General features: G+C 40.4%; 2 protein-coding genes across 4 annotated transcripts in view; one reads left to right on the top strand and one right to left on the bottom strand.

The window, feature by feature from the left end:
- Positions 1–7,410, top strand: part of ARFGEF1 (ADP ribosylation factor guanine nucleotide exchange factor 1) — a 104,345-nt gene extending 96,935 nt beyond the window's left edge. Inside the window, exons 36-39 of the mRNA XM_054590231.1 lie at positions 1,387–1,555; positions 2,779–2,917; positions 5,318–5,435; positions 5,961–7,410. Of these exons, the coding sequence (XP_054446206.1) occupies positions 1,387–1,555; positions 2,779–2,917; positions 5,318–5,435; positions 5,961–6,125 (591 nt within the window). The 3' untranslated portion in view covers positions 6,126–7,410. The remainder of the gene's footprint in view (positions 1–1,386; positions 1,556–2,778; positions 2,918–5,317; positions 5,436–5,960) is intronic.
- A 1,237-nt stretch (positions 7,411–8,647) lies between these two features.
- CSPP1 (centrosome and spindle pole associated protein 1) overlaps positions 8,648–15,456 on the bottom strand; it is a 101,100-nt gene continuing 94,291 nt past the window's right edge. For all 3 annotated transcript variants that reach the window (XM_054590228.1, XM_054590229.1, XM_054590230.1), the window contains 3 exons: positions 12,017–12,126; positions 11,336–11,474; positions 8,648–9,293 (listed from right to left, as the gene is read on the bottom strand). In XM_054590228.1, coding sequence (XP_054446203.1) covers positions 9,082–9,293; positions 11,336–11,474; positions 12,017–12,126 — 461 coding nt within the window. In that variant the 3' untranslated portion in view covers positions 8,648–9,081. The remainder of the gene's footprint in view (positions 9,294–11,335; positions 11,475–12,016; positions 12,127–15,456) is intronic.

The following is a 15,456-nucleotide window of genomic DNA, read 5'->3' as shown; positions in this document are numbered from 1 at the left end:
TATCACGCTGATCTCATTTTAAACCATGGGACTGGGCAACGCGACCAAGGTAGTGGGTGTGGACCGAGCTGAGAGGAGGGTCGGGGACTGAGCCCTGGACGCCTTGTAGGCTTACAGCTCCTGGTGATGAGGCTGCTGGAGCCCACGAGTCAGTGAGGCTTGAGGCGGCCGAGAGACAGCATTGTCCTGGAAGTTAAATGAAGGAAACGTTTTAAGAAAAAGGGTATGATCGACTCTGTCCAGTGCTTGATTGGTTGAGTAATATTCTGTCTGAGAATTGCCCTCTAGCAATTCAGTAGACTTTAGTAATTTTGACATTGTGTTTAACTGTAATGTTACTTATTATATGGGGTACAAGAAAAGAGGGGAATTGAAAACAGCAAACATTGATAATCCTGTCATGAGTTTTGCTGCAAAGGGATACAGAGAAATGCGGTAATAGCTGGAGGAGGATAAGGGGTCAGGAGAAGTGGGTGCTTCTTTTTGTCTCTAAGATTAGCAATATTGCAACATGTTCCCCCGATAAGAGCTTTCCAGGAGAGAATAACCAAGTGCAGAAGAGAGGGACAGTTGCTAGAACAGTCTTTTTGAGTGAACAGAGATGGAACCAGGGCGGGTATTGTCTTGGATAGAAGCGGAGAATTTATGCATTTTAACAGGAATGCAAACAAAGTGGGTGAGTTATAAATATAGGAAGACTGGCCCATTTGCTGATGGGAGTTAGTTGGAAATCTGATAGTTTCTGGTGTCTCATTGAGACAGAAGAAAAGTCATCCACCAAGTAAGGTTGGGAAGAAAGCTTCAGCTGCTTGGGGAGAACAGTGAAAATATGAGCCAGTGGCCCAGGGAAGTGGGCGAGGGCAGTGCAGGAGAGCTGCTGGGCAGCCCCCACAGCCCACTGACTCTGGAGAGAGATCAGCCCGTTTTTCTCCAGTCACCTCTAGAGTGTGGGCGCAGACGGGCAGTAGGCGGTTTGCCGGACACTACAAAGAGGAGGTGAGGGGTTATGCACGGGACTAACTAAGCACAGACTCCAGGCCAATGAAGAAGAGAGGCGAGGAACAGAGATGGGGTGGGAGAACAGCCGTAGGCTCCGGCAGGGGCAGAGCTCCTGGAGTCAAGAATTACGAGAAGGGCACTGCAAAGAGAGGAGATACTGCTTGGTGACTAGGATGCATGGGATGAACATTCTGGAAATTAGGCAACAAACGATGGACCTTTCCCTGTTTCCTATTGAGAAAGAACAGATTAGGTACCATGGCTTGTTCATAAATCTGGTCTTGGGGGAGCATTGAGTTCTAAACTTACTAAAATCTGTGATTGTGTGTGTCTGTGTGTGTTTACGTACACGTGTGCGTACACGCACTGTGGTGGTTTGTTTCCCAGAGAGATGCCGTGGACTTTGACGTTCGAGTTGATACTCAAGACCAAGGAATGTACCGCTTTTTAACATCACAGCAACTCTTTAAGCTGCTGGACTGCCTGTTGGAGTCACATCGATTTGCAAAAGCATTCAACTCCAACAATGAACAGAGGACTGCTCTGTGGAAAGCAGGTAAGCTGCACAGGTCTCACATTTCAGTGTTCGCCGTTAAGGTGTACCCAGCAGATATTTGTGTTCATCAGAGTTCATTGATTGTGTCCTCGGGTCTGTGTGTGCTACTGTTTGAACTTTCACCTTACTAATTGTATAGGAAGGCGGTCTACCAACCAAATTCTCTTAGATCTTCAGTAAGCCAAATAACTACCTGGGTGTATTTGTTTTCCCTTCGTTTAATCAACCTGTTATTTGGTTGATTTGATTAGTTATCTTTTCATCTTGTTTCCCAGGCCTTCCTGTCAGTGCTGTCGGCGCACTGAAGTCCGACCTTTTATGGCAAACGATGGGTGTGATGGTCCTGGATACAAAATATGGCCTCTGTGCTCAAGGGCCCTCTCCCTGTTTCCCTGGGCATGGCCATGTCTCAGAAAGAGCGAATGGTTTGCAGTGGGGATGTGTATTTATTTTAGAACATGTTACGAAATTTTAAATTTAAAAAAAAAAGATTTATCATTTATTCACATTGTTAATTTTTTATTTAAGAACTTATTAGTGCCTATTTGGTATAAAACAATGCTACCGGGAGAGTGGGGGCAGCAGAATCTGGCAGGAAAGAAAGAAGGGAACTGACGTTTACTGAACGTCAGACTCAGATGAGTGTTGGGTTGCTTTACATTTGTGTTTTTTAATGTAATTTAGAACGTCTGAGTCCTAATTAAGCCCGCGACTCTGTTCTACCTCTCCCCTTCACAACCTCACTTTAGGAAAGAGGAGTCTGGACTTATTTTTCTCCTGTTCAGCCCGTTGTTACCGCCATCCTACTGAGACTGTCCCCACAGGCACTTGGCCCTTCATTCCGCCGGCCCTCAGCGCAGCCTGATTGCCCATGTCTGCTCACGGGGGAGGCCTGCTGGGGGCTGCACGGGGCTTTCAAGTCCAGTTTCATGTGAAGAGTTCCACTTTCCCAGGCCAAAAGTTGTTCTGTATCTCATATCCCCAGCTTGAAAGGGGAGGAAATTCTAAACAGAGAGATTACGTTCACGTTGGGCCTTCGGCCCAACTTGGCCTTCCCTGCAGAGCTTTGGGGCATAGCTTCTTGGTGTGACTGAGGGCAGCTCTGCTTTGTAAGAAGCATATATGATGGCTGAGCAGACACAAAAGATGCTGTCCTACAGGCTGTTCTAGCTCTGTGTACAATGCCTTCCCAAATTCATCCCGGAAACTTCCCCTTTCTGCAGGCTTTAAAGGCAAGTCCAAACCCAACCTTCTGAAACAGGAGACGAGCAGCCTGGCCTGCGGGCTGCGCATTCTCTTCCGGATGTACATGGACGAGAGCCGGGTTAGTGCCTGGGAGGAGGTCCAGCAAAGGCTTTTAAAGTAAGACTCTTGGCTGAGTGTCTGTCTTTCACCTGCGCCACTGCTTGGTACAGAGCAGCAGAGGGCCACCGAGGTTTGCATGGGGCAGATCCGCAGCCACCCCGTGATTAGGAGCTGCAGGACCAAGCAGATAACTTGGGGCCTAAGGAATTGTGATCTTGAATAGTCTTAGAGATGAATGTGCTTTTGCACAGTCGATGACGTATTAACAAGTCATATCTATTGTTGCTGTTACAGATAGGACAAAGGAGAACATTTCATCTCTTAAAATTTTAAAAACTTTGTATTACAGTTTTTAGGCTTTTTTGTGTCATAGAGCCCAATTTTTACAAACCAGTCATTTGTGAAAGTGAAAACATGCCTGCCTATATTTATTTTGAAAACGTATTTGGAGTTTTCTTTTTGAATGTTACCTTTTTTGCATTCTGGTTTTACTTACTGACAAAGTAATATTCTGTGCTCTAACAGTAAAACTCACTCTAAGGATAAATCGTGGCATTCAGAAAGACTTTTGTCATCTGAATTGTATTTTTGTGTGTTTGGGGAACAGATGGCCTCAGAGACCAGTTAAATACGTGTTTGAACTTAAAGAGATCTCCTTGTCTCTGTTCCCCCATTTTATTGATGAGATTTTTTAAGGCCCCAGAAGATTCTAAACCCTCACAAGTGAAGGCAAGAGCCAACCCAGGTGTCAGCCCAGGTCTCTTGACACAAGTTTGCAAATGTGCTACTGCATGTTCAGTTTGAATTCAATGAAACTTAGAAAAGTATGAAATGTGGGTTCCTGTTAAGTTTCAGTGCCTTCTTTTAATATCTGGTTTCTTCCAAATTTGAAAACATAAATATTTATGCTGATATTCTTTAATATAAAAAGTTCCACCCTAGCCAGGTGGCTTAGTTGGTTGGAGCGTCGTCATGCACACCAAAAGGTTGCAGGCTCAGTCCCTGTAAGGGCGCAGGCCTAGGTAGCAGGTTTGATCCCTTGTCGGGGCACGTACGGGAGGCAACCAGTGGCTGTCTCTCTCACATCAACATCTGTCTCCTTTCCTCTCTCTCTCTCAAATCAATAAATATATCCTCAAGTGAGGATTCAAAAAAAAAAAAAAAAGTGCGTGTGCATGGTCTGTCCAGGAAGTATCCAGCCATGTACTATGAAAGACATTTATTGAAGAAGATACAAGAAACGTTGTACATAGGACAGTGACACCTCAGTCCCCTTCAAAGTAGGTTTTTTGGACCCTCACACAGCTCTCCTCACCACCATCAGGGACCCCATTGTATTTTCCTGAATCTCATCAACTGTCTGAAATCGCTTCTCTTTCACAGGTGATTTTAGTTTTGGGAAAAGCCAGAAGTTGCAGGGCACCAAATCTGGGCTGTAGTGGGGCTGAGTCACCTGGGCGATTATTTGTTTCACCAAAAAATTCTGCGTGAGACGTGATGCATGAGCAGGTGTGTTGTCATGATGAAGCTGCCAGTGAGCAGTTGCCCATAGCTGCGGCCTTCTCAATCATCCAGATAGTTTCCATGGAGGAATGTTCAAGCTTAATGCAAAATCTGATGCAGATTTGTTGCTCTACTCAGTCATATTGAACGCGATGGGCACGCAGTACATACACTCGCTCGCTCAGTGGTGTCTGCTGCCCACTGACTAGAACAGTGAAGTCGTCATTGTTCACACAGGCACATTCCAGTCATCTCTCCTTGGCTGCCAGGTTACATCAATGTTCAGCATAGCATTCTAGTTATATTAACAATGGCTGGGCGCGCGCGTGCGTGTGTGCGTGCGTGCGTGCGTGTGTGTGTGTGTGTGTGTGTGTGTGTGCAGGTTCCTATCAGTTAATATTCATTACCCTCCACATCTTCTAAGTTTTTAAAATTGAGTTGAGAGAGAGAAGGAAAAACATTGACTTGTTGTTCTACTTATTTATTCCTTCATTGGTTGATCCTTGTATGTGCCCTGACCACAGATCAAACCCACAACCTTAGCGTACCGGGACATCACTCTAACCCAGCAATTTTTAACTGTTGTGCCGCAGCACACCAGTGTTCCACAAGACTTTTAAAACTTGCAACACCTGACTAATCACGTGCACTGAGCCCTTTTCCCTTAGGTGGTCAAATAAGAAAATGACAACAGCCAACACAACAGTAGCCTTTTGGTATGAATGAATCAAAATTATACCTGTTATTTTTGTGGCAAAATTACACTTTTTGCCTTGCCACAGATTTTTAGAAATTAGTTTGTGTGTGACGAGATGGAAAAGGTTGAAAATGCTGCTCTTTGAACAACTGAGCTACCCGGCCAGGGCTTTACCCTTCATGCCTTAGATCTTTCTTGGTGAATGTCCATACAGTAAGTGTACAAGCACATGTAAGAGTGAACCTTTTCTGTTGCAGTGTGTGCAGTGAAGCACTAAGTTACTTCCTTACCCTAACGTCAGAGAGTCATCGGGAGGCCTGGACTAATTTACTGCTTTTGTTTCTAACTAAAGTTCTAAAGATAAGCGATAACAGGGTAAGTATGAGACATCATAGGCAGCCCAGCAGTTCTAGCTTGATAGAGCCAAAGTATATCAGTTCCAAACTATGAATGTGAAATGTATAACTTTAGCCTAGAGATTGAATAGTTTATATTGCAATGTTAGGTAGAATTTCTCCTGAAAATTTAAATTTTATTTAACAAATAAAAGATGGTTTCAGTAACTCATATGTAGCTTATAAAAAACTCAGCTGTGGTTGCTGCTGGGCCTCTTTATTACCTGGAAGAAACAGCAATAAATACTGAACGCTTGTCAAGGAAATGTAGTTGGAAAATGTTTTTCAAAATGAAGTAGATAACTAGGTGAACACTGTATGTATGAAGTGAGTCTTTGGGAAACCCCTGGTCTTTCACTTCCATAACCAGTGCATCATTGCTTCACGCAGTCCTTTCTGCAGTGGTCAGTGCTCACCCCACAGAGATTTGGCACTAAAGCGAGTTTCAGGTTCTGTGGTTGGGAATGCAAGCACTACTAATGGAGAAATTCATTTTCCCTCCCAGTTTAAAGCTCATGCATCGTTCTACTACCCTCTCCTATGTGAAATTATGCAGTTTGACTTGATCCCTGAACTTCGTGCTGTGCTTAGAAGATTCTTTCTGCGAATTGGAGTAGTTTTCCAGATATCACAACCGTCTGAACAGGATCTCGGAATACACAAGCAATGATGGGAACTTAATATTTTCCTCATGGCGTTTACATCCCTCTGCTCTTTAAAAGGACCCTTGAGCTGAGGTCTTCTACCTGAAAAATGGTTTCTCTGAATTTCAGTGTCTACGGGTTACTGGTAAAGATGCTTAGAACTAGAACTCAAATCTTGCAACTCTCCAGTCCCTTTCAGTGATGGATACTGTTTGCCATGTTGGGCTCATGTTGAGGAAGCCCATGTCCAGCGTCAGCTTATGCTCCTGTGTCCTTCCCTGTCCTCAGTGGCAGGGAGAGCCCCACATATTTTTGGCAGGTTTGGAAGTGAAACTTACCCAAAGAACTGTAGATGTAAAGATGCGAACTTCTGCAAGAAGTACAACTCAGGAGAGCTGTATTTTGAAGGATAAAAAGTTTATAATTGGGGAGTGGGGGGGAGAAGAAATTATTGTTCATGGTAAAAGATATTTAGCAACTATGGTATTCTTATTCTGAAATTTTTGCACACTCAGGCTATCTGAGATACTGGTAATCATCCTTCTGTGAAAAAATGTACAGAGATGCAGGTCTGTAATATAAAAATCTTAAACATTATATAGTTCTTCTTGCACTGTTTTATTTCTTTATTTTCTTATTCATTTGCTAAATACCTATAATAATTTGTCAAATGCACTAAGAATTTGGGTTGAACTTTTTGTCTTTTTTTATTTTATGGGGATTTTGGATTTGCCCTTTGGGAGGAGGGGGTTGGTAATTTTGAAGGTTTAACCTACCCAGAAGCTGTGTGGCCGACACCTGTCATGATCAACAACAAAAAAAAGGGTAAAAAATATCCCTCTTGACATAACTACCTGTAATATACTTCTCTTAGGGCTTTTAAAGATGAGCCATTAAAATAGAATGATCCTTCATGGACCGAAACTTGAATCACTGCAAATGAATCTAGGTCGCTGTCACTTTCTTTTCTTTTGGGTGGCGGGGCTTGATGTAGATTTTACTCCTATGTACAGAATTTAATGTTGAATATATTAAAGTAACAACTCTGGCATGGTTTGGGGAGAGTAGATTTACTGGAAATGTATTCATACTGTGAATTGTGCTCCGATGGTTAAAAAATGACAAGATTGTCAAGCATTCCGTATTAACAGTGGATGTAGAAAATTTTTTCAGATGGATAAAATGTATATGGTACAGATGTAAAGTTTTCTATGTAAAAAATTCTGTACAACTTTCTGTACAATATTGATTCTCATCTGGCATATTCTAATCAGGTTATATAGATCAATAAAGTTTTTGGATTATTTCATCAGTGCAATCAAAACCTGTGTAATCTATGGCCCCATGTTTTATTGATTTTTTTTTTTTTTCAATTAAAAGACAACTAGGGGAAGGGTATTTTCTGCCAGAATTACAAATTCAGTATTCTTTTAGTTTTAAAAGTTTCTTTCCAGCGCTGACATTAGATTTGCCCACACACCCTGCTTTCTCAACTATAGGATATTCATATTAGTATTTTGAGTATTTGATAACCCAGAATAATGCTACACTATTTCAATAGTAAGAAAAAGCAACCGTGTTCCCTTCGGGGCAGGTGGCAGTAGGGCATTGTGTGTCCCAGAAGTCATTTCAAGTTGAGTGGTGCATTAACAAGGGACATTAGCATGTCAAGAGAAGTTATCTTGAGGGCTGTGTTCAAAAACAGTAAGTGTTCAGTTTTTGCTTTCACACCTCTTAGATAATGAGTAGTTTTCATAAGTCAACTATATTCATCACCCCAAGATGGAGCCCTGTTTCAGCCCAGCTGGGCACTGCAGCTGGAAGTCTCCCCCGCGGGTATCTCCGAGCCGCCTTGGCCTTCCCTTCTGTCTGAGAGGTGAGTGCTTCAAATAACCTGGCAGTCAGTCTGTCATTTCATGGTTTAGTACCAAGACTTTCCCAAGAGGAGACAGAGGCCTTCATCTAACTTTCAGAGGAAGATATAAAAACTCTTTCTAGTAAACAATGGTTAGATTACAAGTTGAGTATAAAATTTACATGCAGCTAAGATTCAAAGTACCGGAAATCCCACACTTGAGGTGAACGTATCTGATCGTCTCTGCTCTTAATGATGTCCAGTGGAAGGGAGTGTGCAGGAAGCAGTGCCTGCAGTCCTGTCGGCTGTCATGCTAAAGGCGCTAAATAATTATTTCCCAAAATTTAATCTTTTTAAAAGGTACCTCTTATGGAGTGATTAAAAGACTGAGTCACTTAATCAAGGGTCCATGGTGGTGCAGCAAGGATTGCAGTCCATCCTTGACCCTGGGTGTCCCTGCCTCTCTCCAACTTCGAGAACACCTTGTCTAGCAACATCAATTCCACTTAAGAAATCAGCATTGGTAATAAAATATAATTTATTTCTTCTATCAAGAAGTGAAATCATATAAATTAGTAAACTTAATTGGCACAAAAACAGAAAGATGTAACATTTAGTGCATGGCTCATGGAAATAAAATCAACTATGACTCCCATCATTTATACTGAATTAGTAGTTCTAAATGATGGAAATAATTTGATTCATTATGTAGCAGCTGGAATAGTCACAGCTACAGCCAATATATTTACTAATGAATTATTTTCAATAGCAATAACAAATACATAATAGGTTTTCTGGTTTTAAAGGACTGTTGAGATACTTGTGTTTTTTCCATCTTGCTGACAATTTACAATAATGCACATAACATTAGTTCATTACCACCCTGATTTATGGCAAAAATGTGCAAAAAATAATTCTATACAATTCTACATTGTATATAAATTAACCATGGCTTTTTATTTATGTACATAAGGTACATTATATACATCAAAGTGGAAAAAATACACTTTATACATGGAACATAAATAACTTTCAGGTAGGTGTCAAAGTAGCACATAATATTAAAGGTTCAGAGTAAACATTCCTTTCACCTTAAAAGGCACTGCTGAGCCCAATAAAGATTTATTTTAACCATGTGCAGTAGACAGGCCCTGCCAATTGAAAGTGCCTGGTTTTCCAGGAACCTGCTGCTGCTCTTGGTCCAGCTGCTCTGCCATGAATCGTTTCAGCGTTTCTGAGGTGCCTGGGCGGAGCCAGGGTTCAGTTGCTACAGAGCTTGATCCATCATCACCCATGTGCTTCATGATATCATCAGGGTCAACCAGTGAACTCTCGTCATCTAAAGGAGGCAAGAGAGACGTGACTTGGGTGGCAGGCAGGGGATGTGAACATAAGTCTCCTGTACAGCTCTGCCTTTCCCTGCAATGTTACATCCTAAACTGTATGGGTTCTGACCAGACACGCCTCATTTTAGAGGTAAGAAAGCAAACCTGGGAAGGGGGCCAGTTTCATGAAACAAAAACAAAAAAAAAATGCAACTGAAGGAAACTCCAAGGCATTTGTACCATAGGAATCCACCCCTAAGAGAGCAGCAGCAGCCACGGCCAACATTAGATTGGCGGTAGGAATGTGAGTCGTTTTATTTTGTGTCACCTCCAGAAGTTCAATGGATACCATGCAAAACTTTGATTTAACAAGATTTTGGAAATACTCATAACCTACAACACTGCTATAAGAGTATGAAAAATCATTTCAGGAAAGCACTAGATGGGGATGAGATTACTTCCATTCTTACACCATTCTAAGAGGTTGTGTCTACTCCAATAACAGAGCTCTTAATTTGTTTCATTTTTTAATTGAATTGACTATATTCCTATATCTGTTTTACTTATAGATATAATAATAGGAAAATCTGTCTTCCTACCCTGTGATGTCAATTTCTTTTTTGTTTTTTTTAAATTACATCTCCTGGTCTGTGAAGGATTAGCCCAGCAAAGGGACCTGTGCAACCAATTTAATGAGCAATCAATCCACATGGTACCAAAAAGCTCCTGTTTGAAAGGACAATGTTAAAAAAAAAAAAAAAAAAAGTTTAGAAGTTGAACACCTTCTGAAAGAGTAAATTCTCATATTGCTGTCTTCTCAATTTAAAAATATCACTGTTAAATATTCAACTTACTGGTTCTAAAAGAAATTGAGAAACAGGAAACTTGCAATACAAATTAAAAGAAAATGCTTTTTAGCTTAAAAAATAAAATTGCTTTTCCACTGTTCCGTATTTTTCTAGGTATGATATGAAAAGCACTACTCCATCTATTTTCTGTTTGCCAGTGTTTGGTATGGCATTGTCATCAGAGCACATGGCATCTTGACTGGTAGCGAGACTGTATGAGTAGTTTTAAATTAACAGTATTAAAGGTAAGATCTAAAAATATCTTGCTGTAAGAAAATTTTTGTAACATAGCTTAATAGACTAAGGAAAGTTATCCAACTAGACTACTGTTTGCTAAAACTAACAATACAATAGGACTTATGCATTAAAAAACTGTCCCATTATCCTAACAATAACATCAACATTGAAAAGGTGGCCCAGGGCTGGCAGAAGAGATCTTGGGTTGCCTGGGGAGCTGTCCTGCCTGCCTGTGCTTGATGAACAGCTTTCACCTGCCGGTCACCACAGCAATGATAACAAAGCCCAATGTGATAAGAACACCAAACTGTGACTTATGAAAAAGAAATAATTAACCTGAGACTACTTGTGTCCACAGTACTGAAAGCCAAGTAAAAAGTGAAAAAGTCCTGACCAGTGTGGCTCAGGTGGTTGGGCACCATCCCACAAAGCAAAGGGTCAGGTCACCCAATTCCCGGTGAGGGCACATGCCTGGATTTCGAGTTTGTGTACGAGAGGCAACTGATCGATGTTTCTCTCCCTCTTTTTCTCCCTCCTTTCCCCTCTAAAAATAAATAAATCTTTAAAAAATGTTTTATAAAAAGGTAAAGCAATTTTCTTTGAAGTATTACAAATTTATAATGTATTATCTTAAAAACTTCAAAAGTTTTAAAGTTAATTTCTGATAATCTCTCACTTCATTAAGGGAAGTGTGATGCTGATACTAATGATCATTTTCCCTGCAAAGCCTGGATATCTTTATAAGCAAAATTTTTATCTGTTTAGAATCCACTCAAAAAAGGATATACCCTCTCTGGTAGAAAATCTGATGTTAAATAATCCTGGGTAGCTGTGTTACAGGCCCTGCACCTCAAAAGGATCTCAAAACTCACTGCATCAGTCCCGCAGTCACAAGTGAAAACTTCCACGTAAGCAAGTTAAAAGTTCTTACAGAATTTGCTATATATAGGCCCTTGAAGTTAGCCATTTACCTGTATTAACAGGTTTATTCTGAAGTTCATTCAGTCTTCGCATTCGTTCCTCATTTCTCATTCTAATCTGATCAATGTTTACACTGGATTCAGATTTTAAAGAGAGACTGTCTGGTAGCATATTAGGACGACTGTTATCCTGTAGTCAGAAAACAGAGCTTCAGAAATGATCATTAACATAACATATGTTCAGAATAAATAAGTGAATCAAAACATGTTTTTGCCCTTGATAAGTATACAGTGTGATATACAAAATAAAAAAAATGCAAATCTATAGCACTTATATTCTAATTCCAGGCTGAGATGAAGGTATTGCATTTGTGACAACACAGAAACTACTAGAATGGATAAAAGTAGAAAACATAGTTACCACATAACCCAACAATTCTAGGTATATATGCAAAAGAGATGAAAACATCAAAAAAAAAACCTTGTACACGAATGTTAAAAGCATCAGTACTATTAACAGACAAAAAGTGGAAACAGCCTAAATGTCCATCAGGTGTTGAATGGATTTAAAAATGTGGAATATCCATAAATGGAATATTGTTCATCAATAAAAAGGAATCCAGCGAGGGTACAAGTCCTCTTTATGGGACCACACCAATTTAGCGTGGGACAGAACCCAAACCTTACTCCTAAACTGAAAAGAGAAAAAAGAAAAGGAGAGTTTACACATACAACGGCCAGCCCTTCCAATTTGCTCCTCCTGCGCTCCCTTGCAGAGGGCGGCTGCGACGGTGGAAGGGCAGCATCCTCTTCAAAGACAGGGTAGGTCTCTCCGTAAGCACCTAGAAGGAATGAGAAGTCATAAACACCCCCACTTCAAATCTTTTTACTCAGCTAAACCAAGATTGCTTTTTATTAGTTTTAAGATGTTCTCTATATATAATAAGATTCACCCACCATAAATGCACATAGTTCAATGACTTCTATGGAATTGTGCAATCATTATAATCTAGTTTTAGAACATTTCTATTACCTCAGAAAGTCCCCTTGTGCTCGCTGGCAGTCGCGCCCCGCTTGCCCCGCCCGCCCTGCCCGCCCCGCCCCATGTAAACACTGGTATGCTTTCATCTCCAATGGATGTACCTTTCCTGAGAATCCATGTACGAGTAATTACACAATGTAATACGCTGTCTTTCACTTAGCCTGTGTTTGAGGTTCATCCATGTTGTAACATCAGGAGTTCATCTTCATTGTTGAACAGTATTCACCAGTTGATAGGCATTTAAATTGTTTCTACTTGGCAATTGTTAGTGCTAGTATAAGCATTCATGTACATGACTTTTTGTGGTCATGTTTTCATATTTTTGGGGTATATTCCTAGGAATGAAATTGCTGGATAACTCTACATTTACCCTTTTTGAGAAAATGCCAAACCATTTGCAAAAGTGGTTCTACCCATTTTACATTATGGCAAAGTTTTAGTTTTCTCATTTCTTCACCAACGTTTGGTATTGTATTTTAATTTTTAAAAAAGTGTCCAATGACAGTTGACATTCAATAGTGAAGTGTATCAGTTTTGGGTGTACAGCATAGTGCTTAAACATTTACACCAAGCAGTGCGATTGCTGGATGGTACAGTAAGATTAGTATGTTTATTTTTGTACAAAATCACCTTACTGTCTTCCAAAGTGGCTGAACCAGTTTGTAGTCCACCAACAAGGAGCGAGAATTCCTGTTGCTCCACATCCTTACCAGCATTTGGTGTTGTCAGTGTTTTAGATTTTGCCCATTCTAATAGATGTGTAGTGGTATCTCATTGTTGCGTTTAAATTTGCATTTCCCTGATAATTATGTGGAGTATCTGTTCATATGCTTATTTAATGAAGTGTCTGGATCTTTTGCCCATCTTTTAATTAGATTATTCTTATTGATGAGTTTTAAGAGTGCTTTGGATATTTTGGATAACAGTCCTATATCACAGGTTATCTTTTCCAAATATTTTTTTCCCCACTCTGTGGCTTGTCGTCTTGTTTTCTTGACATTGTCTTTTACAGAACATTGACTGTTAATGAAGTCTATTTCATCAATTATCTCTCTCATGGATCGTACTATCATTGTTGTATCTAAAAAGTCACTGCCACACTCAAGTTCTTCTGTGTTTTCCCATGTTATCTTCTAAGAGTTTTATAGTTTTGCATTTTACATTTAGGTCTGACGTCCCTTTTAGTTGATTTTTGTGAAGGTCTTCGTTAAGATCCTTCCTTTTCTCTTTTCTTCTTTCTCTTTTTTTGGGGGGGAGGCATATAGGTGTCCAGTTCTAGCACCATTTGTTGAAAAGATGATTTTCCTCACTGGCACTGCCTTTGCTCATTTGTCCAAGATCAGGTGACTATACTTGTGTGGGTCTATTTCTATACACTCCAGTCTGATCTCTTTGTTCTTTTGCCAGTACCACACCATCTTGACTACTGTAATGTTATAGTAAGTCCTGAAGTCAGGTAGTGTTAATCCTCCAGTTATGTTCTTCAATATTATATTGGTTCTTTTCCCTCTCCTTATACACTTTAGAATCAGTTATCCACAAAATAACTTGCTGGGATTTTGACTGGGTTTGCATTGACCCTATAGATCAAGTTGGGAAGAACCGAGTTCTTTCTTTCATAAGAGTTTGTAGTTGTCCCCATATTAACCTTTTTTTCGGGGGGAGAGGTTAGACTTATATTAAGTATTTCTTTTTTAGGGTAAATACTGATGTAAATGATATTGTGGGGTATTTGGGGTTTTTTAGTTTTATTTTTTTTATTGAGATAACATTGGTTAATAATATGAATTTCAGATGTACAACACTGTAATTTGACCTGTACACTCCAGTGCATGTTCATCACCAAAAGTCTAGTTTCCTTCCATTACTGTATGACTGACCTGCTTTACCCATTTCACATTGCACTGGTAACCCCCATTCTGCTGTCGGTATCTGTGAGTTTGGTTTCTTGTTTTCTTAGTTCATATGTTACCTTGTTTTATATTTCACATATGAGTGAAATCATATGGACTTTGTCCCTTTCCCTCTGACTTATTTTACTGAAGATAGTCCCTCGAGATCCATCCATGTTGTTCCAAATGGCAACATTTCATCTTTTTTTAACTTTGTGATATCCCATTGTGTACATAATATTACATATACATTATCATATCTTCTTTATCCACTCATCCATTGATGGACATTTGTTATTTCCAGTCTTGACTAGTGTAAATAATGCTGCCGTGAACAGGGGAGTACACTTACCTTTTAGGTACTTCTCTATGGGAAGTATCATTTACAATATCTTCTCCCATTCAGTTGGTTGCCTTTTTCTTTTGTTGATGGTTTCCTTTGCTATGCAGAAATTTTTAGTTTGCTGCAATCCCACTTACTTTTACATTTGTTTCCCTTGTCTTTGGAGTCAAATTCCACAAAACACCACAAAGACAAAAAGCTCAATGCCTGTTTTCTTCTGTGTATTTAAAGGACTTTCCTTTCTCCACTGTATATTCTTGGCTCCTCTGCATAAATTAGTTGCCCACACACATGCAGGTTTATTCCTGGGCTTTAAATTCTGTTCCATTGTTCTGTGTGTCCTTTTTCTGCCAATACCATATAGTTTTGATTACCATAGCTTTGTAGTATAATTTGAAATCAAGGAGTGTGATTTCAAGCCACTGCTCCTGCAAGCTTAAAGCAAGTTGAGTTTGTGAGTCCAGGCACAGGCCCTTCAAGAGAAACCCCAGCCCTGACTGTGTGGCTCAATGGACTGAATACTGGCCTGTGAACCAGAGGGCCACCGGTTCAATTCCCAGTCAGGGAACATGCCTGGGTTGCGGGCAAGGTCCCCAGTGGGGGGCACATGAGAGGCAACCACACACACATTGATGTTTCTCTCCCTCTCTTTCTCACTCCCTTCTGTCTAAAAATAAATAAAATTTAAAAAAGAGAGAGAGAGAGAGAGAGAGAGAGAGAGAAACCCCAGAAGCCCTCAGTATCACATTCAACCAAAGCCCCACTGATTTTTACAGCCAGATGTTATGGGGACTTGTCTTCCCAATTCTGGTATCCAAGGCTGGAGAATGCCGTGTGGAGCTGAAACCCCTTGTTCCCCAGAGGTTTGAACCTCTGCAGCCAAGATGTCCCTCCT

The sequence above is a fragment of the Pteronotus mesoamericanus genome, unplaced genomic scaffold, assembly GCF_021234165.1.
Source record: "Pteronotus mesoamericanus isolate MK-2021 breed Mesoamerican mustached bat unplaced genomic scaffold, CSHL_Meso_final scaffold_174, whole genome shotgun sequence".
NCBI classification, from domain to species: domain Eukaryota; kingdom Metazoa; phylum Chordata; class Mammalia; order Chiroptera; family Mormoopidae; genus Pteronotus; species Pteronotus mesoamericanus.
Note: the sequence above shows the minus strand (reverse complement) of the source record. Positions and strands in the feature narration are given on the sequence as shown.